The sequence below is a fragment of the Neltuma alba genome, unplaced genomic scaffold (genome assembly GCF_004799145.2).
Source record: "Neltuma alba isolate B1F8T4 unplaced genomic scaffold, ASM479914v2 tig00011243_pilon, whole genome shotgun sequence".
Taxonomy (NCBI): domain Eukaryota; kingdom Viridiplantae; phylum Streptophyta; class Magnoliopsida; order Fabales; family Fabaceae; genus Neltuma; species Neltuma alba.
The window spans coordinates 178,256-201,490 of record NW_021635961.1 but is presented as its reverse complement, the minus strand read 5'-3'; the positions used below and the strand labels follow the sequence as shown (position 1 = coordinate 201,490).

General features: G+C 35.5%; 2 protein-coding genes across 2 annotated transcripts; both read left to right on the top strand.

Annotated features, from left to right (window-relative positions):
- Positions 1 to 290: 290 nt before the first annotated feature.
- Positions 291 to 7,994, top strand: LOC114762813 (protein HIRA). The gene is made up of 10 exons (XM_028952401.1): positions 291 to 547; positions 1,700 to 1,975; positions 2,176 to 2,427; positions 2,503 to 2,900; positions 3,006 to 4,005; positions 4,665 to 4,875; positions 5,061 to 5,301; positions 6,127 to 6,249; positions 6,665 to 6,782; positions 7,181 to 7,994. The coding sequence occupies exons 1-10, from the start codon at positions 440 to 442 to the stop codon at positions 7,574 to 7,576; spliced, it is 3,123 nt and encodes a 1,040-aa protein (XP_028808234.1). The 5' UTR covers positions 291 to 439; the 3' UTR covers positions 7,577 to 7,994.
- Positions 7,995 to 16,036: 8,042 nt separating this feature from the next.
- LOC114762817 (fatty acyl-CoA reductase 3) lies at positions 16,037 to 21,927 on the top strand. Its single transcript, XM_028952409.1, has 10 exons — positions 16,037 to 16,260; positions 16,386 to 16,489; positions 16,753 to 16,955; positions 17,066 to 17,166; positions 17,629 to 17,821; positions 20,220 to 20,381; positions 20,501 to 20,582; positions 20,670 to 20,945; positions 21,042 to 21,169; positions 21,537 to 21,927. The coding sequence occupies exons 1-10, from the start codon at positions 16,182 to 16,184 to the stop codon at positions 21,688 to 21,690; spliced, it is 1,482 nt and encodes a 493-aa protein (XP_028808242.1). The 5' UTR covers positions 16,037 to 16,181; the 3' UTR covers positions 21,691 to 21,927.
- The last annotated feature ends 1,308 nt before the right edge of the window (positions 21,928 to 23,235 follow it).

Below are 23,235 nucleotides of genomic sequence, written 5' to 3'. Positions count from 1 at the left end.
TTTTCCTCAAGTGCCCCAAAAGCTAGGGGCTTTGTCCTTTTCACCTTTGTTTCCATTTTCCCCCTGAAAAATATTAAGGAAAAAATGAAAGTGTTTTCAAAGGTTCTTCATTAATTGAGAGTTATTGCGGCTAATTCAACGAGTATTGAATTACCACATCAGTTTAGGGTTTTTTTTTTTTTAAGTTTTTCCCCGTGTCTCCCCAGCTTTTCCCACCAGAAAAAATTTCCAACCGCGATTCGACTTCATCTTCGTAGGGTTTTACTGACGCCGGTTTTCACAGTGTTTTGGGGGGGGGGGGTTTACGGCTAGTTTTTGTATAAGCGTCTCTTAGGCTTTGAACTCAGTTGGTGAAGCCTCGGAAATAAGAGATTGGATCTTCAGGGGGTAAAAAGAGTGAAGAAGGCTGCTCAGGGTTCAAAAGAAGACACTTTCGAGGATGATTGCAGAGAAACCTAGTTGGGTTAGGCATGAGGGCATGCAAATTTTCTCCATTGATGTACAACCTGGTGGGCTTCGGTTCGCTACTGGCGGTGGCGACCACAAGGTATGGTCTTTTCCTCTCATCCTTCTAACGTGTCAGAGACTAGAGTCTCAATTTGGAGATATTTTGAATCTTAGGGTGCGCCAGTTGGTGGTGCCCGGGGGCTCGGCACATCAGTAACTTGTTGAATTTATTTTGACGAGTGAGTGGAATATTTCTGCGCCATTTCGTTTCTTATTGTTGCCGAAGGAGGAGTTTCATTTAGAAGTTTAGACATTTGCTCGAGCTGGTGGATTCTTGATTACCTTGTATTTTGGCCAGGATTGGGTGAATAAACTCCATTATTTGTTTGCAGGCGTTTAAAACTGAGCGGCTATGGTTGGTTTCGCAGTTGCTTTGACATTCTGCTTCTCTTTCCAAAAGCAGTGATTTATGGAATTTTTTGTTTCGTCTATTTTTGCGGCCGCAGTGCTTGTTAAGAAGCCTAGAAGATATTATATATACATGGCTTAGTTTGTAGAATTATATGAATGTTGCTATGCTAGTTACTCATAATTGATTGAAAACTTCTAAAATTTGTGCCCGAAGATAACATGTTGTCTAGCCACTAGTCAGTGCTGATTCTACCCTTGGTGATGGAACACTTTGATGCGGTCTTTCTATGCATTTTCATATCTCATACGCATCTGGCACATGCTTTTTGAAGCTTCTCCATTTATTCACATCTGGATCTCCTGTTTGAAAGTATTGAATCCAAATTTTCTGAAGATTGGATTATCATTTTCCTTGAATTCAAAATCAATACGAACATTTCATCAATGTTTGTTAGTTGATATAAGCTTATCCGTTCATTCCATTTTCTGTTGTTGCTGTTCTTGATAAATAATTCAACTTTATGAATCAATTTTGTGTTCTCTTGGTATCTTGTGGCGAATTACTTCTCATTCCAAGATAAAAACAAGACATGGTAATACTACCAACCTTGTGTTAACTAAGACAATAACTTAAGCCCCTTCTATTTCTTACTTTGTTCTGAGTACACTCTTAAATGTGTTCACTGTGCGTGAGCTGTATACCACGCTGGGGAGGATTTTTCAGCGGAGTTCTTATGGTTTTAATTACTTTATTGATCTATTTTGGTATTTCACTTTGCTAATGGTTATAATTAGGTGCAATCGTCCTCACAATACTTACTCTTGACTCTATTTCATATAGGTTCGCATATGGAACATGAAATCTGTTAGTAGGGATATGACAAATGATGAGTCGTCCCAGAGACTTCTTGCTACCCTGCGAGATCACTTTGGATCAGTCAACTGTGTCAGATGGGCTAAGCATGGAAGGTATGTTGCATCAGGGTCTGATGATCAGGCGATATTAGTGCATGAGAGAAAGCCTGGTTCAGGAACCACTGAGTTTGGTAGTGGAGAGCCCCCAGATATTGAAAACTGGAAAGTTGCATTGACTTTGAGAGGGCATACTGCAGACGTGGTAATGCAATTGCTTTTACAATTTTAGCCTCTTGCCTTTTTCAAGAAGCCTTGCAACTAATTAATTTGAAGTACATATTTTTATCTTGGGAATCCTGAGAACTAAGTGTGCTTCTTGCCTTATTTACTGCTCATCTAAATGCTTTTGTGTTCTAACCGAGCACCATTAACTAGGGGTCTTTTTATCCATGCTTAAAGTAGGTGGATCTTAATTGGTCTCCTGATGACTCCACATTGGGCAGTGCTAGTTTGGACAATACCATCCATATCTGGAATATGAGCAATGGGATCTGCACTGCTGTTCTCAGGGGACACTCTAGCCTGGTTAAGGGTGTTGCTTGGGATCCCATTGGATCTTTCATAGCAAGTCAATCAGATGATAAAACTGTCATTATTTGGCGAACCAGTGATTGGAGTCTTGCTCACAGGACGGATGGTCACTGGACAAAATCAGTAAGTTTCGTTATCTAAAAAATCTATTCAAATTTAATCAGTTTCTTTTTCTTAATTCTAGTTTGTTTCTTTCAGCTTGGGTCTACCTTTTTTAGGCGGCTTGGATGGTCTCCCTGTGGTCATTTTATTACTACCACTCATGGGTTCCAGAAGCCAAGGCACTCTGCTCCTGTCCTAGAGAGAGGGGAATGGTCTGCAACATTTGACTTCTTAGGGCACAATGCTCCAGTGATTGTGGTGAAGTTTAACCATTCGATGTTCAGGAGGAATTCTTCTAATGCGCAGGAAGTGAAGGCTGTACCTGTCGGGTGGAGTAATGGTGCTTCCAAGACCGTAAGCAAAGAGCCACAGCCTTACAATGTTATTGCTATCGGAAGTCAGGATCGTACTATAACAGTATGGACTACTGCGAGTCCTCGGCCCCTCTTTGTGGCCAAGCATTTTTTCACTCAAAGTGTTGTTGATTTATCCTGGTATGCTCCCTGGCTGTGCTTTATATGCTCTTTATTTTGACCTTGTAGTTAGTGCAAGTGTCTTATCTAAACTTTTCTGATCATTGGGCGCTCCTTTTAAAACAGGAGCCCTGATGGATATTCACTTTTTGCATGTTCCTTGGATGGATCTGTTGCTACATTTCATTTTGAGGTCAAAGAACTTGGCCAGAGACTAAGTGATGATGAGCTAGACGAATTGAAGAAAAATCGTTACGGTGATGTGAGGGGTCGTCAAGCAACCTTAGCAGAAAGTCCAGCACAGTTATTACTTGAAGCAACTTCTCTGAAGCAAGCACCTAGCAAAAAAGTCACTTCTGATGTCCAGCAAAACCAGACTATTACTAAAGCTTATGTTGATGAAAGGGCTGCTATAAAAATTTCTGAGCCTCAAGTTGACATTAAAAAGAGTGGGGGCCCTGTTGGTGATGGGATAAACAAAGTTGCAACCTCTGGCCGAATTTCTAGTCCTGTCAAGCAAAGAGAATATAGACGTCCTGATGGCAGGAAAAGAATTATTCCAGAAGCAGTTGGGGTGCCTTCTCAGCAGGAAAACATATCTGGCACAGTTCAGTCTCAATCACTTGATTTTCCTCTAATGTCATCTAACAATGGAGTTGTTTCTACTGATGATGGTGCAAGAGCAAATAATTTAGGAGGACAACTTGTCAGAAGTTCTGATGTTAAGGAGCGTTCTGGAATTACTGCTAGGGCAACAATTTCTGAGAGCTTAGTGATTGAGAAGGTTCCACCACCTGCTGGCAGAGATGGAAGCATTGATGTTGAGCAGTTGGGAAATGTGATGAGTTCTAGTTCTTTAGCTGCTTGTAGTGCTACGCTTTCTCTAAGGGTGTTTGACAAGAAAGGTGGGGAAGATAATGCACCTATTTGTTTAGAAGCATGCCCAAGAGAACATGCTGTAAATGACATTATGGGGATGGGAAACACATCCACGATGAGGGAAACAGAAATTGCTTGCACGAGGGGGTCCCAGACACTTTGGTCTGATAGGATATCAGGAAAAGTCACCGTTTTAGCGGGAAACGCAAATTTCTGGGCAGTTGGTTGTGAAGATGGATGTCTGCAGGTAAGTGACATCATTTTCTTATTTAAATGTTTTTCTTTTTCTCTACTCATTTTCAAGTAACTTTTGTTGAATAAAACGAGAAAAGGTATCATTTTTTTCTCTCTTTCTTTTGTACGCGTGTGCGAAGTCCTTCCATACTATATCTGCAAGGTTTCACTGGTGTACAGTTTTAATTCTTGAGTTAATCCTGTTCTGCTTTTGCTAGAAGTCTTTATATTGATAGGACCTTCTTTTTCATCTATCAAGGCTTGAGAAGTTTTTAATGCGTGTGCACACATAAACACTCTGGCAGAAGATCATTTTGATTAATGGAAAATTGCTGAGGTTCTAAAATCCCTTTAGTAATGTTAGATTGGCTAGTCTAGTCTATATCAACATTCAGATCTTAGGGGGTGAAACTGACCCATCATTGCATGAGGATAATTCCATCCAAATATCTGCAGCTGGTGTCATGTGTGTATCGTGTTCCTTAAACTTCATTCTCTCCAACCCCTTTCACCTTTAGCTCTGCAAATAAAATTTTTGTAATCTTTAATTACAAGATTTGGTTATGTACTTCTAGTGATCATTATCAACTTGTAACGGTTCATGCGCTAGACATAATAGGCAAGGAGTAAAAGTTACACTCTTAAAGTATCTGCCCCCTTTCTTTCTTGAAGATTTACACAAAGTGTGGGAGACGAGCAATGCCTACCATGATGATGGGATCTGCAGCAACATTTATAGACTGTGATGAGTGCTGGAAATTGTTGTTGGTTACAAGAAAAGGATCCCTTTATTTATGGGATTTATTCAATCGTCAGTGCCTCCTGCAGGATTCATTGGCTTCTCTCGTTTCTCCTAGTCTTAGCTCATCTAGTAAAGACGCAGGTATCATATATTGCCAACATTCTTGATATCTAAGCACAGAAATTAGCACAACAGAGACACTGCAGCACAATCAATTCACAGGTTGTGTCTGATTCAAGTTTCAGACACTTTGATACGGAAGATGTCTTGTTTTATACTAATGATCTTTTTGCCTGAGTTCGTTTTGAAATTTTTGTTTCTCCCAGGTACTATTAAAGTTATATCTGCAAAGTTGTCAAAATCTGGTTCTCCTCTTGTTGTTCTGGCCACTCGCCATGCTTTCCTGTTTGACATGGGTCTCAAGTGTTGGCTAAGGGTTGCAGATGACTGCTTTCCTGCATCTAATTTTGCCAGCTCCTGGAGTTTGGGTTCAATTCAAAGTGGTGAGCTAGCAGCTTTGCAAGTTGATGTTAGGAAATATCTGGCTCGAAAGCCAGGTTGGACCAGGTGTGTATTTATGAACATCGATAATGTATATTGCCTTAATTGACCTTTGATTAGAAGAGACCTTAGGGATATGGATAATGTGAAGAATTTTTATTTTTGTCTAGCCTTAGAGCCCGAGTTATTGATATTTTGTCTCAGCTTCTTTGTCTAATTAGTTTTTTTTAATCAAGTTTTAACAGAAATATATTCATTTTCCTGTTATTGCTAAGCATATCTTGTTATTTGAGAATATGTTTACTGAGTCATAATATAAAAGAGCAATAATTATTAATGAATTTTGAAAATATCTACTAGTACCTTTTTTTTTCCCAAAAGAAAAAAAGAGGGAGCATACTTTTTCCTTAGACCTCTCTTCTTGTTCTGAGATATGTTCTCCTTTTAATTGTTTTCTGGTAATAGTCTATCGACTTTGAACCTGATTGTTTCTTTTTTTTATAAAAATTTTGCATGTTTGTTTAAGTTATTGAAGCAATCAAAATATTAAAAATAAAAATAAAAATCTGATTTCTGTTATTTTGGGAAGCTCTTACGGGTAGCTTGATTATTTTAAAAAGCACTTTCAAGTAGAAAGTGCTTTTTATGATATGTATAACCAAACTCAAACTAACTTCTGCTTTTCATATAATCTCTAGACAATGAATGACTTTTTGATGATCTCAAAATCATGGCAAGTTTAAAGATATCTCAAAATCACTTTTCTCCACAATTTAAACAATCGGGTCCTTTAGAAGAGTAATTTTCATCTTAATATCATTGTTGGATTGTTACTTGTTGATATCATTGTGAAGCATGTATGTTAGTTTTCTTGTGAATTTGTGGATGCAGAGTGACTGACGATGGAGTGCAGACACGTGCTCATTTGGAAGCGCAGCTGGCTTCTTCTTTGGCTTTAGGATCCCCTAATGAATATCGCCAGTGCCTGTTGTCATATGTGCGCTTTCTAGCAAGGTGAAGTTCCTTTCTCAATCTATTAACATCTGACAAGAATCTCATGATGGCTGAAAATAATTGAAATAAACAAAAGGGGCCAGAAAGAAAAATCAAGTCTTTCATACAGGAGAGAGAATGGAAATACAATGCCCATAATGTGGGCCTGAGTCTGACATAAGATCAAAGGAAGGCAGAATTTTCCTGTTCGATTAGTTAGTTGGTTTATGTTTGTGTGTTAATCTGCATAATTTCTTGAGGTTAATGGAACTTGACTCCCAGTCAGTGGTCGTCACCCATCAGTGTTTTAGGAAGGTTGGCATCTGTGTTCACGAAATGTGGGGTTTTGTTATCCTGGCTCACTTTGCATGCACAATTTTGGTCTTTGTTACCATGGAATTATTACTGACAGAAAAGGGTAATAATATGATTTCAGAGAAGCAGATGAATCTCGATTGCGAGAAGTATGTGAGAGCTTTCTTGGACCTCCAACTGGTATGGGTGAGGAATCATCTTCAGGTGCAAAAAACTTAGCATGGGATCCTTTTGTACTGGTAAGACCTGATCTAGTCTCGTCAATAAACAGTTAGTGCACGCATTTCAATTTCAATTTATTTATTTATTTTTTTTTTTAAAAAAAAAAAATTAAGAGATTGTGAAACAGCAGAGCAAGAGCTAAATTCTTTTTCAGAGGAATAGATTTCTATGGCAAATTATTGGTGACTTGAGAGCATCACAAGGAAAAAGTGCTCTCTTTTAGATTACCCCTGAAATGGTTCAGTGACGTAGAATGAACAAATCATCATTGGTTGGTGGTTATATCTGTAATAGTGGTTTACAAAAGTTTGTCAATGGTCAAAAGACGTTGGATTCTCTATTGACCGGCAGAATTGCTGTTATTACGAAACCACAATCATCACTTCTTTTTCTTGATCCATTTGGATCTTTGCAGGGAATGAAGAAACACAAACTCCTCAGGGAAGATATTCTTCCATCTATGGCCTCTAACAGGAAAGTCCAGAGACTGCTCAATGAATTCATGGATCTTTTATCTGAATATGAAATTACTGAAGTTAATCAAGACCAAAGAAATTCTGTGATGCTGAAGTCATCTTCTCAGGCAACAAACCAACGAGAATGTGGCTTGAAATCAACTGTTCAAATGGACAGCAGTCAACCAAAAGTAGATCGAAAGGATTCTGTTGCAGCCATTGACCTCAATGAAAGTACGATGATTGGTAAAGATCAAAGAAACGCTGATTTGTTGCCTGCTGATGAAATTTGTCCAGATTCCCCCATGACTGATCCAGGTAGACGGGATGGGCAAGCAAAAGAATCAGATTCTTGACCTTGCATCCCAGTAATGTCTGACATTAGAGGAGGATCAACATGGAATGTGAAAGTGTCATGGATGAATCATTGATGATTCAAGCCCCCCGCGTACATGATACTTCAGGTATTCCACCCTAATACCCCAATGGAATGGGTGGTTGAAACATGGAGCTCTCGCCTGAAGATGATCTCACTAACAAAACACTTGTGTAGTTGCAAAAATTAAACTTAGTCAGATCCTTAGTTTCTCCTTTGAACTTGGAGCTTGACTTCGTGTACAATGTCAAGCAATGTGATTACTTCAAAGTTATCTCACCTCTCACTGGATGCTGTAAAATCCAAAATATACTGTTAATTTCGTTTACAACTGTGGAATATCCATTTCTGTATAATAGGTCTTGCCTGGTAAGTTTGTTGGCCCTTTTTGATTTGAAGCTGACAATTAGCTCTTTCTGTTACCGTTTTAAAAGAGAGTTATCCCACTCTTGCTCTCATGTAGCATGCTAGTCACCCAGTCCTCTGCTTGGGCCTTTTCTTTCGCTGGTGCACTTTTTTGTATCCCACCTAGTGGGTGGACTTTGTAATTCATTGTGATGCCCAAAGAAAAAAAGATTTATCCAAAATATTGTAATGTAATCCTTGTAAATTTTGAGCATTTTGAGTAGATTCTTGAAGAAAAATGTAGCATGTGATGTTTTACGGTTCGTTACCATATCATTGATTATGGCCGTAAGACCCCCCCCCTCTTTTTTGAAAACAAGATTACGGAGAGAGAGCTTCATCTTTTTTATATATTCCCGAATAACTCAAAAAAGCAGTAGATAGCATCAGATTGAGCAGAAGAAATGCAAGCATACAACTATATGATAAATCATATTATCAAGTTAGATTTAAATATATGTGAAGTATGATTGATAATGAATCTCTCAATGGGAATTTTTTTTTCCATTCATAAGATTTATTTCTCTTAGCCAAGCCCTCACTACTGGTGGTAACTGCAAAGAAAGTTCAACATAATCATTCATTGAGGTCATGTCACATATTATCTGTCATTGGTTTTCCGTTTCATTTCCAACACAAGTATTTTGAGAGGTCACAATCATGGTCATGAAAAAACAATTGTCTACAGTAGATGAATCAATTTGATTCACTACCAGCCATCAATAGGTTTTGTGATCTGATTGGATTCAGTCTTATCCAGAAGTGAAAATTTCGATGTGGCGTGGTGCGGACCAGAAGATGAGTTCTGTGCCTGAACTAGTGGACTGAAATGAAGGGAAAATATGACAAGGACAGAAAAAACAGATCTTTAATTTGAAGGCCAGTCTTTGTACTTAATCTTCATTAATGGCTGTCGAACCCTTGGTGTGTCCTAATCGGATGACTTGCAGACTTGTATGTCGGATATTGGAGATGATTATTCTGGGTTTCATCTTTTAAAATATGCTTCATGCCTAGACTTGTTTGTTGCTGGGTAGATTACAATATGTCATAAGCCACCTGAAATGGCTAAGTGACAAATCATGGGCTTAATCTTCTCCTGTTGTGTTAAAAGTAAACTACACGAAAGAATTTTCTCCGAAGATTTGATGGCGTTTTTGGTATGATTCTCTGAAGTTAAAGTAGTTATATTTTATTCATTAATTAGATCAAGCAATGAAAAGGTTGCAACTAACCTGATTGATGCTGGTGGACTCATTTTTTTGTCCTTTGATCTGGCTAATCAAAATTAATCTCTGGAAGAAACCTTTTCTTTTTCCTTTGTTGAGAGACAGCATTAAACAACGTCAAACAAATGTATTTGATTCAGATCAATCTTGTATTTTATTGAAGCTGATATTAACCAGTATGAATGAACTAGTGTCGGTGTGTTTCGTGATGATACTAATGAAATAATAATAGCTGGATCAAATTAAAATACTTATCCTTCGATTATAAATTTATAATTAACCTGGTCTTATATTTATAATACCATCGTGACATAATTATTGTCACATAATCTTCACCAACGATCTCCTAAGAAATCATCCCCTGACTTCAATACTAACCACTAGATTTAATATTTTTAGTCATTTAGTACATCAGAGAACAAATAATAACATAAATCAGTATTCTTCTGATCTTTAATATAGGACATAATTGTTAAGTTAATTTTGATCCTAAATATAAGACCTATTTCTTATATTTATTAGTTTTTTTCTAAATTATTCCTATTGATACTCCTTCAAGCATAATCAAATAAAAAAGAAAGGAAATATATTAAAGAAGATGATTATGGTGTTTTAGGAAAAACATATCATGTTTTTTATAATTAACTAATTTATCTAACTTTTTAATCTAATCAAATTAGTTAAATAGGTTTTATATTAAAGACATGAAGAGTATTATTTATAGCTACTGATGACAGCGGAAAGTCTTTTGGTTCGACTTGGTGTGCACTATAAAAAGAATGAATAATTAATTAGAGGATTTATGGATGCCAAAAAAAAAAGTTAGCTCATTTATAGAGAAGGGAGAAACTGGCGGAAATTAATCATAATCATATTATTTATATAGGTTATGCATAATATAACTTTTTTATAATTTTATAGATGATTGGAGTAAACAGGAAGGAAATCAAAGGAGGACGAAGAAGGCAATCCTCCATGTTCGTGACAGAGATGGTTTCCTGCTCCCAAAGAGAAATAAAGCGAGAAGTTCTCTGTCATCACTCCCTTCACCCAGCCACTGGTTTTGATGAATAAGATAATAATTAAAGAAAACAAAAAGAAGAAAGAAGAAGCATTAGTACACAGTGTAACGAAGATATATATCAAAAAAGAAAAATTCATACACACCTTGGTACGTTTCCTCGTTATTGGTTGTATGAAGACATCTTTTATTTTTATTTTTTTAATTTGGATTGTTTGATACTTTGTAAATCACATCAAAGAGTAGTTTTCTTGTCCCATTAGAAGATTAATAATCTAAAAATCAGAAAAAGTTGTCAAGTAAGATGATGACTTTTGTTTGGTCTTATCACATAAGATAATAACTTGACCTACTATGATAATGTATACAAGAGGATAATTGTCGTATCTGTCACATAAATATGTCAGCTTCGGACTAATAAATAAATTAACTTCATTTTCAGACTTAGGACATTGCAAAATTGCAATATAAGACTTTTGATATTTCATGACAAAAAAATTCGGATCGTGAATTGTAAATTCTCTCACCTTATTAATGTCAAATTATTGAGAAGGCAATTGTCAAATCCCTGCACCTGGACTTACGGGCTAAATAATAAGTTTTTTTCAAATACCTTCTAAGTCAAATTCTGAAGTATAAGTTGCAACTTATTATCATGTCCCAATGTCAAAGTTTGGAAGGTAATTATGAAATCCTTACACAAATGTGTTGGCTAGTTCACCAAGTTTTATTGTACGTTGGCAGGAAAAAAAAAAGTTGAACAAGTTTTATAAATTTTCCATATTAAAATTTGGAATGTAAATTGCAAATCATCGCATATAATAATGTTAAATTTTGAAAGCTAACTTTGAAGTTTTCTACATTTAGATATATTGGCGAAATTTTTTAAATGTTCCGTGTCGAAGTTTGAAACTTCATTTGCAAATTTTCATATTTTAGTATAAATTGTGGAAGGCAACTGTTAGATCTTCTACCTACACTTGTTTAAGGACCAAAGTCCTAAGATTTCATTTCCCCTAAGATCATCTCTATAACATCATTAAAAAGGTTATTTACAAAAGATAAACTGTCTGCCGTAAGTTTCGTTGGGCCCATTCAATAGTCTATCTAATGGGACCCCCTTTCATGTTGAAAAAGATCTAAATTTGACATTAAATGTACTTTAAGACAATACAATGGGAGATAGCTACTATTCAGCATTTTTATGGATCAAACTTTTTTTTTATTAAACTTAAATATTACAACATTCTTCAATAAAAAGTAAATATTTTTACAAGATCCAATTTCTGAAAGTCACACTAATTCTGGTCAAATCAATTCAAAAACACACGGTGCACAATTCACAATAACAAGGTTTTGTTAAATAATATTAAATGATTTTTACAAGTCATATATTGAGTCTCAACTATGTTGATGTGAGTCGAAACAAGTTGAAATATATGATATAATTCTTCTATACGTATACGAACTCGAACTTAGACTGTAATGAAAAATAATAAGCGTCAAAACTAACTACTTGAATCAAGGGCCATTATTCATTCAATAATTTTTTACCTTTCGCCAAATTCAAGCTCCAAATCATATTGTGAAAGAACTTTATATACAACTATAGTGTGATGATTTTCTAGTTGAACCGAACAACTTCCTTATCGGAATGAATCTAAGAATGTCCAACGCAAATTGACACGACGGATCGACGAGCTTTATAAGAAAAATGAACTTTGTGAGACTTGGGAGACATTATTGCTTGTTTATGCCTTTCCTTGTTTCACTAGACAAACACTACACCACATATATCCAATAACGTGTTCTGCACTTTCTGCCACTTCCCATCACTAACATCATATATATTTCACAGCTGGCTCTAATGAAGAAGAAAACCCTTTATTACTCATTCGCTGTACACACAAAACCCTAGCTAATTAATTTTGAACATGTCTATCGTTTTCCAAATCCAGCTTGCCCAACGCCCTTATCACCTACCCTTCTAAGAGCACATGGTCACAGTAAATCAAAAACAGGGACTCGCGATCATCCAGCTAATTTGTTTCCCTCAAAATCTTCAGCTAGGGCAATATAGATAATGTCACGCCGAAGCATATAAATTAATTTCGTTTGCCCCACAAAAGTGTTCTGATGAATTTACGATTCTGGGGCATGCGACTGTTTGATTAATTAATGTTATATATATTGGCCTTCATCTGTTTGGCAACCGCTTCAAATTAAAAATTAATTCAAAAGCGACTTCTCACCAAAATGCCCTAATTAATCTCACCGCCCACTTTCTTGTATTGCACTTCATGCTACAGTCACTAATAATAATGGGTTCTGCGTTCCTGCTTACTTCCTCACCTGGCTTATCCATGTTTATGGCCTTGAACCCTCTAGGCATTTGCCGAATAAAGTAGAACCATTAATGTTTAGTTATTGGAATTTTAGACGATGAAGTATAACAAAGGCATAGCTAATTAAGCTGGAAAACGAACACCTCTGCGTTTTCTGATTTGGGATTGAGGAAAACGACCTCTTCTAATTTAATTAGCTGTGTCTTCATATATATTAGTTGTCTCTATAGCTTGATCATTATTCTCTGCTAACATCTTTATTACTGAGTTATTGAGTTGATCGAGCGTGGTTAATTGTATCTGCAATATTTTTGGGTAGAGTTTGGTAGCATTGAAAAGGGACCTTGTTTTCATCTGATCTAACAACCCTAATGAGGAGAGCTTTTGATGTTTGCTAAAGAAAACATTACAACATATACGTGCTTTTGGTTTCTCTCGCATCACTTGAGGCAAAATTTTATTAGCTAAAATTATACACCCGAAACAATAAAGATAAATCACACAGTAAAACATCAAATGGCTAGCTGACACAGACGCACTTCCACGTACTCACGCCATTGATAACATGTTAGCTTGGAGAATTAATATTTAACTACTATACTATATATAGTACATGCGACTATTAATCTTCTGAAAATAATTTTCATAAAGTTTATAAGTGAACACATTTATTGGGCCGATGGTGGTTCAACAGTCAACTCCTAACCATGCATGTGACAATACAAGATTATTTATTTGAATTAATCCTCCTACTCCGAATCTGACTTACCATATAGACGACCCTCTTGTGTACTATTTCTTTTCTGTATCTTTTTAAATTGTTCAAATAAAAAACAATTACTGCTTGCCCTTCATAAATTGAAGTTTGGCTGAACAGTGACACATAACAGGATTCCCCAACTTTTTCCAAATCGAATTCATGACCACTTTATGACGTCCTTGTCTTGGATTGCATGCAGAGGTTGACGTGTTTTTCATACACATACATATATATGATATAGGTGTATTTATCTTCCACATTTGGTTTCAACTATATCTACGCATGCAAGATATATTTTGTGATATTATTCAAACTATCGGTTCGGCCGCATGAAAGATATATTCATGCCAAACATTTATGGTGACAGTGAAATAACTTTACATAAATATATACTTGCTGGGATTGCGAGGAGTGGTCTTTCTTTTATATATATATATATATATTGAATTAAAATTTATAGCACAGGTATGTATATACTCAAAATTTCACACGCTTTGCCATTTTTATATTAAATAAGTAATGTGTTTTTAAAATATGAAATTGTTTCTGTATAAATAGAATGTACATTCTAACTCAGATTAATTTCAAGCTATGTATATGACTGGGATTAAAATGAATTTAGAGTTATACATAAATGACAACTACGACTAATTTAAATTATTAATAAGTTCATCATAATAGTGGTTTAATTTTTGAAAAAGTATTCTCCTCCTCCTATTCCTCCTCCTTTTATTTTAATCTTTCAAAAAATTTCTTTTAATCAAGATGGACTCTCCATTAATTTTACAAACTTATAATACAAACTGAGAATTTATATATATAAAACCTTGAATTTTTTTTTTAGTATTAACACTTAATAGCATAATTCAGTTTTAGACGGAAACCCCACCACTGAAAATTCAAGAAAAAGAGACGTGTTTTTAAGGGTAAAAAATGGAATAAGACAAGGAGATACTCTTTGTCATAACCGACTATTTACGCGCTAACCCATTTGAGTCAAACGAGGCGGCTAAAATTGAAGGAGCAAACTAAAAGTGATAATGAGAAGAAATTGAGGAAATGGATATATAGGGTTTACCGTAGGAGTAGGACATCGTGGAATTAATGCCCTTCCATCGCATTCAACACGCAGAGATATTTTACTATGGGCGCACAAAAAATATTTTATATTTGATACAAAATGTAATAGGCTCGAATTTGTACGTAGCAATTAGTTATAGTTAGGAGGGGTGTACCTTTTAGTTTCAATACTAGGGGAGATTAATTAAACTTTGCTGTCCAGGGATCTATTCCCTGTACACGCCCTTATAATTGCAAAGCTGCGATGGAATAGTTTTAAGACATTTCTCTGTATCAAATGCTTATGTAGCGTGGTGTTAAAATTCAACCTGTGCCGTCAGCCGGTCTCGCTAGTAAATCAGTTCTTTGATTAGTTTAGTGAAAAGTTTTGGACTTGTGTTAATTGAGTTTTATACTTTTTCGAGCCTGAAAATGACAACGTACGTTCTTACTTTAAAAAAAAAATGAGTTGATCATATTTGCATTTTGATAATTCTGTTTTGTTGGATTATGTGTGGTTTTTATACATGAATCTTTTATTTACTTGTGACTTAATATCTTCTTGTTTAAATAGTATCTCATGTCCTTAATATAAGATTTAATTGACTAATTTTGATGGCATATATGTATGTTATATAATCTCTCTGAAATATTTATTGGATTATAAATTAATTTATAAGTAATTTATTTAGCTTCTTTAATTTTTTAAAATTAATCAATTAAGACTTATACCAGAAACAATATTTTTATATATTTTGAGTATGTTATTTTGATAATGATCTCCAGTTCACCCCAATTTAAACTACTTACTCAGTTACTCTGGTATCAGTATTTACGGTACTTGCTATGTACACTGCATATACCAAGTCAACGGTGTAGAAATCAAGTGATAGATAGGTTTGCGTGTCGGTTATTGGGCGGCGACTTTTCACTTGTAAGTCTTACATTCACTTTCACACTCTTCAAAAGACACCGCTGAATCAATATACGTACGACAAATTTGGGTTTTTGGTGATTTTGGTCAAGAGCCTCACTCACACACACACACACACACACACACACACATTTTATACGCCAAGTAGCAAAACTATGAGAGAAAACCAATTAGTAAAACAATATACAGGCTTTCGATCTCCATAAAATTTAGTTAATCAGTATATATATGTTTTCTCCATAAAATATAAACTAATTTGTATTTCAGTCTATTACTACATTAAGTTTGAGAATTAATGAGTCACATGTTTATAGCTCAAAGCCAAATTTTCCGTGCAACAATTATTATAGTTTTATATTATATAAGCCATTTATATGCCTCAACTACACGCAGAAGAGATCATTAAAGAAGAAGAAAAATACTTTGGTAAAAAACAAAGAGAGAAAGAAAAAAAACTTTACTCTTTGTATCTGAGGGAGATAATTAAAAACTTGCGTGCACTCCACCATCATATTATTGTCGATTAGGACGAAATTAGATAATGTAGAACTTATACGTGGAGTCTATAAAATGGTTTTGACATTAGAAAGAGAGTGATGCGCAGTGGGAGAAAAATATATGATTTTTTTGCCCTCTACTTCTTTTAATTTTTTCCCCGTTTTAGAGAAAATAATTGAGAATGCCCAATTACTACTGTAATTGCGCAGCTTGATTTCTCTGCCTATATGATATAAGCGGGCATTAGACTTCGCCCATACCTTAGTGTCTGTTCGCTTCACCTGCAAACATCACTTTGGTACCTCTCTCTCCTTCTCTCATCGCTTTTTCTCCAATGGAGTTGGGAAGTATACTCCACTTCCTTCAGGATAAGACCATTTTAATCACTGGCGCCACTGGCTTTCTGGCCAAAAGTATTGCTCTCTCTCTCTCTCTCTCTCATCATTTCCTTCCTCAAAGGCTGCTTCTGTATATCAGTGTGTGTACTGTGATATATATATTATAGGCGGTGATATATCTTTGTTTGTATGGTTTACAGTTCTCTTGGAGAAGATATTAAGGGTTCAACCAAATGTGAAGAAGCTTTTTCTTCTTTTAAGAGCAGCAGACACCAAATCTGCCACCCATCGCCTGCACAATGAGGTATATCCGTACGAATGTAACTTCCACTTCCAGCTAAATGGGCAATTTGCTTCATACTTTTGATCACTTTCATTTGCCAAAAATTCTCTTTCATCCAATTAGCCTGAATCATAGAATAATATCAGCACCAGCATGATGCTTAACTTCATATCATTTACAAGCTTCTTCCCTCAATAAATATATGTGGGCACGGACATTCTTTTTGAAGTATATTATCGTTAAGCTTGTGGCTAACTTTCATTTCTCGCTATGCCTAACTTCAGATCATAGGGAAGGACTTGTTTAAACTGCTGAAGGAGAAATTGGGTGCAAACTTCAATTCTTTTGTTTCGGAAAAGTTGGTTCTTGTGCCTGGAGACATAAGTTGCGAGGACCTGGGCTTGAAGGATTCCATCTTAAGGGAAGAGATTCTCAGTCAAACAGACGTTATCGTTAACTTAGCTGCAACTACTAATTTTGATGAGAGGTGTATATAATTAACATGCATGGGTGGATCAAATCATTGATTTCTTTTAACGATCTTTATACAATTTTATAAATTTCTTCCTTTGTTTTGTCTTCTCTTTTTGAATGCAGATATGATATTGCTTTAAGACTAAACACCTTCGGAGCTAAGCATGTCATGAGTTTCGCCAAAAAATGTGTTAAGCTCAAGGTTCTTGTCCACGTATCAACAGGTTAATTAGCATAAATATCTTCACCAACCTTGTTTCTTTTATTAAATCATATTTTGCTTTTACGGGTATTTCTTGGAGTTTGTAAGGCTTGAATGTTGGTTTTTACCCAACTCAACTAGATATATCACCTAACTATCTCAGCTACTGTTTTTTAAAGGGTTGATACAACAAGATAAAGGGTGGTTGGACCTTTTCCACTTTATTGAGACAATTACCAGACTGGGTTCACTGTTACTCCCATCAAATTTCTCTATAAAAATATAATAATGTATATGTGAACATTTTTGGTGGAAAATCCAAGTAATTAAATTTATGAGGTCTACAATGATCATTAATGATTTTCTGTGCCTTTCCGCTGAGAAAGATGACTTGCTTTTCCGTTATTGGTACCACTTGTCATAAATTATGGGGGGCTGACATTTATTAATTAGCATCATTAATGCTTCGTCGACTTGCTTTCAGCTTATGTATCTGGTGAGAGAGGAGGGCTGATATTAGAGACGCCATATCACTTGGGTGATTCACTTAACGGAGTATCTGGTTTAGATATCGATGTAGAGAACAAAGTGGTTCAAGACAAATTGAATGAACTACGAGAAGAGAAAGCCAGCCCAGATGACGTGAAAATGGCCATGAAGGACTTAGGTATTGCCAGGTTCGTAACGTTATTATGCTTTTCTTCTCTCTGGATTTGCAAAATGTTGCGACAAAATCTTCTCTGGGTTTGCACGACAAGTTGTTATAAACAGTTACTCCCATCCTGGTTTTTCGCTTAAACGATTGGTTAAATTTTATTAGTTTATGGAAAAAACTGACGTACGTGTTCGTGTATTGGGAAAGAAAAAGATTGGCAATAATAAGCTAGCTCTTTGTTTTAAACTGAATATACGACTTCCGTTTCTTAATATAAGGATTCATTTTATTTTTATTTTGATTCTAAATATATAATTATAATTCATTTTGTCTCTCGTATTTGTATATTTATTTTAATATACTTGACTAATAAGGATATTTCAAAAAAACAATACATATTTATTATAAATAATTAACTTAACTAATTTTTTTAATCTATTTAAAATTTTCACCTTATATGGCATGAGGGGGCATTATTTTCACCAGTGGGAGATCAGAACTTCTGAAAAGGCAGAATCCTGATTTCATGTTTTCAAGGGTTATCGTGTTAACCAAAATTCCAGCTCCGTCGTAGGATTGGCCCTATTTATATGAAAATATATATTTTAAATGATAAAATATAGGATCGGAAATCAAGGATCAATTTTTAAAGACTTGTGCAGCATCATAAGTTGACCCCTATATTCAATATGAAATATTATGTAATTGTGTACAAGAAACCTTGTTGTGCATGCAATTTCACCAGTGACATTGAATAAACATTTGATTAAATGGGTTTAATATTATAATATTAGTATATAAATGTCATGCTGGTCAAAAAAAGTATATATATGTCACGATGTCACTTGGCTTATCATGGGAAACTTCTGGTGGATGAGAAAGTGAAAGGGGCATTTAGGATTATTGTGCCTTCAGCCACACAAGTGACACGTCATCCTCTAATGTGGGTGCTTATTGAATTTGCTCAAATATTAAGCTCCATCGTCACGAGGCACAAAGCAAGAATTGATGGATGGGTAGGACTGGATATAAAACTAATTTAGTTTTAGTTCCTAATTGATTCATTATATATACACATGAATGTATATTCAAATTTATTCTAATAAAAGAATTAAGAAGCTATAGCGAGCTAATCATAGTCATTTCGAGTAGTAGAGTTTCCACATTCGATTTATTTATAGGTTAATATATGAATGTGGCCCAGGTAGAACCAGAAAGTCATAATTAGTCTTGTTGGCTACAAATACTTCTCTTCATTATTCATTGTTAGTACAAATATAGCTAAATTTAAAAATTTGTTGTATTTTCAAACAAAATTAATACTTAATTTCGATAAGATAATTAGAAATATCTTATACTACCTCCGGTCCTTATTATAAGACCTGGTTTGACTTTTATTTTGGTCCTAAATATAAAACCTCAATCTACTTTGTCTCTCATATTTATGTATTTTTTTCCAAGATAGTTTTCTTAACAATGGTAGTTATAGTCAATACACTTAATTAGCAAGGATATTTTAGAAAAGACAACATATATTTATTATAAATAACTAACTTAACTTCTTTCTTTAATCTCCTCAAATTAGTCAACTAACTCTTATAATTAAGACTGGAGGTAGTAATAAAAATCGAATAAAGTGGGAAGTCCCAGACATTATTTGATCCCTCTGATATTGTGAAGCATTGTCGATGCTGGGTGGGTCTCATCATTGTTCTAAGCTTAGTTGAGAGACAGAAGGCCAACACACACCAGGTAAAATAAAGATTCGACGAATTGCGTTGCTAGCTGGCTTGATTTTGAAACCAAGTGTATTTATTGCCATTGGTTTTTGTAGATATGGAAGCTTTTGAATTTGTTATAAATACGTTACAAGATAGCAAAACTACATTATTTAAAATCCAAACCAAAGCTACTCGCCAAACATTTTTTTACCCAAAAAAAAAGGATATTTTTGGAAGTAGAAGAATTGAAGAGGCATATGATGAATTAAAGAGAAGGAAGATTTGTAGGTAGAGATGAACGTGAAGAGGGGGAAGTAGGTCGGGGATGGAAACAAGAAGGGAGAGTTATAAATTGAAAAGGACATATGATTCTCTCTCGTGCATAAATTTTCTGGGGAGTTGGTCACCCCATTAATGTCCCCTGCCTTCACCCTCACCTTTCAATTCCTTAACTGCCCTTGTCCCCCTCCCCTCTCTTTTCCTTAGCAAATCATACAATATAATATGGAATCATCAAGCTTAAACCAAAAACCAATATCCTCCTAATTCGCTCATTAATAATAATAATAATAATAATTATTATTATTATTATTATTATTATTATTATACCTCCCTTCTCATTACTATCTGATTTGATTATGTAAAAGTCATGATAATTAAACGTGTGTTACGTTGTATATTAAATGTTAAAATGATCAGGGCAAAGGTGTATGGATGGCCAAACACGTATGTGTTCACCAAGGCAATGGGAGAAATGGTAGTGGAAGATCTGAAAGGCAACATGCCCGTTGTGATTGTGCGTCCCACCATTGTCACCAGTACCCTCAAAGAACCTTTCCCTGGTTGGGCTGAAGGTATCAGGTACGTTGCATTAGAGTATCACACACATCTCTCTGGTTATATATAAATGTATGTATGCATGCACGTATCGTCACTTCATTGTCTTGAATCTGTTGTGATCATAATTATGATGGAAACAGGACCATTGACAGTTTAGCAGTGGCATACGGGAAAGGAAAGTTGACATGCTTCCTCGGGGACTTGGAGTCACCTGTTGATGTGGTGAGATAAGATGCTCACGATGAAATGAAACATTGCATTAATTATCTGTGATGGCTTTAATGAATGATGAATGACGGAGATGTGCAGATACCGGCGGATATGGTGGTGAATGCGATGCTGGTGGCGATGGCGGCTCATGCAAAGCAAGCAAATGATGACGGTGATGCCATATATCAGGTGGGTTCGTCGGTGAGGAATCCACTGAGATACCAGAATCTGCAAGACTACGGCTTAAAATACTTCACCGCAAAACCATGGATCAACAAGGACGGCAAGCCCATCAAGGTCGGCAGAGTCACCGTGTTGAGCAACATGGCCAGCTTTCGCAGATACGTTTTCATCCGTTACCTCCTCCTCTTAAAGGTTCCTCCTTCAATTCATTACTCCCAAATCTCCTGCTCTTCTGTTACCTTACTCAATTCATGTGCTTTGATTAACACGGTTTCATTTTGATAACAGGGCCTGGAACTGGCAAACACGGCGTTTTGCCAGTATTTTCACGACTCCTATGCGGAGCTCAACAGGAAAATCCAGGTTGTCATGCGCTTGGTCGACATCTACAAGCCCTACTTGTTCTTCTATGGAGCGTAAGTATAGATATATACTCTTCTTGTTCTTAATATAGGACCTAATTGTTGAGTTAATTTGATTCTAAATATAAGACTTATTTTTTATATTTATCAATTATTCTTATAGATACTCTTTCAACTATAATCAAGTAAGTAAGAGAGAGAGAGGATATTAAGGAAGATGATTGTGGTGTTTTAGAAAAAACATGTCATATTTATTATAATTAACTAACTTACCCAACTTTTTTAATCTAATAAAATTAATTAAGTATATCTTACATTAAGGATCAGAGGAGTATATACTTTTGATATCCTTCTTTTCACTGTTATTATTCTTCCACAGATCGATCAAATTTAATTTGTCTTGTATACATTGGGAAAACAGGTTTGATGATATGAAAACAGAGAAGTTGAGAATGGCAGCAAGAGAAGGCGGAGTAGAGACGGATATGTTTTACTTTGACCCCAAAGACATCGATTGGGAGGATTATTTTATGAACATTCATATCCCTGGCATCGTTAAGTACATCTTCAAGTGACGATGACGACACTGCTGGCTGTTTTATCATCCACATATATAATATTTATATTTCATTTCATATCATAATAAATAATATAATACATAGCTTTTCGTTTCTGAAACTTGTGTCTGTCTTAAGTTCAAGGTTAAGTCGTGCCCAACATACGGACGCTACATTACATGTTAGTGTTACATCATTTATTCTACCAAGTGTACTTCATATATATATAAAAGCAATCTTGCCTAATTTTTATCTTCTCTGTTCCTGCTTCTCTTTAATTTATTTCTTTGCTTCAAATTGGAACACCATAACGAAAATCTAGCTACCCTTCACTGAAAACTACTAGAGAGAGAAAGATGCGTGAATACGTGAGATAAAACATGGATTTTCTCTTTTATCCCCCGAAAAATTGCACACTTAATGCTCATATTAAAAATAATAAAATTATATGCATTAAATGACAAAAAGAAACTAGCTGTGAGTTGAGAACTTGTTCGAACCAAGGCCCGGGTGAGTGGACACTGCCGCGGCTGCACTGTGGGCTTCGGGCCCAAGAGTGATGGAGGTACTAATGTTTGTTCAATTTCTCAATACTGACCGACAAGAATTGGTCTAGTTGTAAGAAATCGACTCATAACTTATAAGATTGTAAGTTTGAATCCTTCTACTGATGTGAGGACCTTGTTGCCTCAAATATGATTGCTTCTAATAGAAAAATAATTGTAAAAAAAAAAACAAATTTCTTGATACTGCGTTGGCAATTTTCATTGTCCCAATCTTCAACTTGTTGAGTGTATTATTGGTAAAAGAAAACTTCCCAAACCATTGTTTGTAAAATTCCAAAGTTTCATATAATATTTGATAGGAGCATGAATTTGGGTTGTGAAACTTGTCCCGAGAACATGATAAGTGGCTAAAATTTGGGAAAAGAATTTAGATTTTGAATGCAGTTAAATTTACCTTCAGGTAATTTGAATGTTAATAAGAAGAAAGCACGAGTTCATGATTCACTGTCATGAACGTGAAGATTCAATTTGAAATCACACGTATTATAAGTGTTAACTTGAAGGGCCAACTTCCTCCAGCACGCGTTTATGACGCCAAGCCAATCTTCAAGCTAGAACTCCACCTGCATCATAAAGCCATATGAGGGACGTACGTACCATTATGATCCCCATCACTCGCTGCCACACAGTTTTACATTGTAGGCTCCATCCACCTTAACTCTGATCCATTCTTCACGCAGAATGTTCGTAATATATCAACCGTTTCTCAGGAAAACCTATAGTTTCCACACTTTACTCCAAACAGCTTCCCTGCGACTGCCAGTCGCCAGATGCCTCATATCATGCTTACCTTCTCTTCTAAAGATTTATAAGCAGCTTTCAGTGATCGATGATATATATTATCAGCAAATATAATACTGATTTCTCAATTTTTTCAAGAATGTTGTCAGATCATAGCTCCCTTCCATGTCTATCCTCTGCAGCTACTTTGATCGTTTAATTATTCCATGGGCCCAGGGAAGTTGACACGCTGCCCATATCGCTCGCTCATTTATCG

Coding starts and splice junctions, on each gene's coding strand:
- LOC114762813 (XM_028952401.1), top strand. CDS start 440: ATGATTGCAGAGAAACCTAGTTGGGTTAGGCATGAGGGCATGCAAATT. Junction 4,006..4,664: donor GTGAAGATGGATGTCTGCAG/GTAAGTGACATC, acceptor TCTTTCTTGAAG/ATTTACACAAAGTGTGGGAG. Junction 6,783..7,180: donor CATGGGATCCTTTTGTACTG/GTAAGACCTGAT, acceptor GGATCTTTGCAG/GGAATGAAGAAACACAAACT.
- LOC114762817 (XM_028952409.1), top strand. CDS start 16,182: ATGGAGTTGGGAAGTATACTCCACTTCCTTCAGGATAAGACCATTTTA. Junction 20,382..20,500: donor GGTTGGGCTGAAGGTATCAG/GTACGTTGCATT, acceptor TGATGGAAACAG/GACCATTGACAGTTTAGCAG. Junction 20,946..21,041: donor GTTACCTCCTCCTCTTAAAG/GTTCCTCCTTCA, acceptor TTTTGATAACAG/GGCCTGGAACTGGCAAACAC.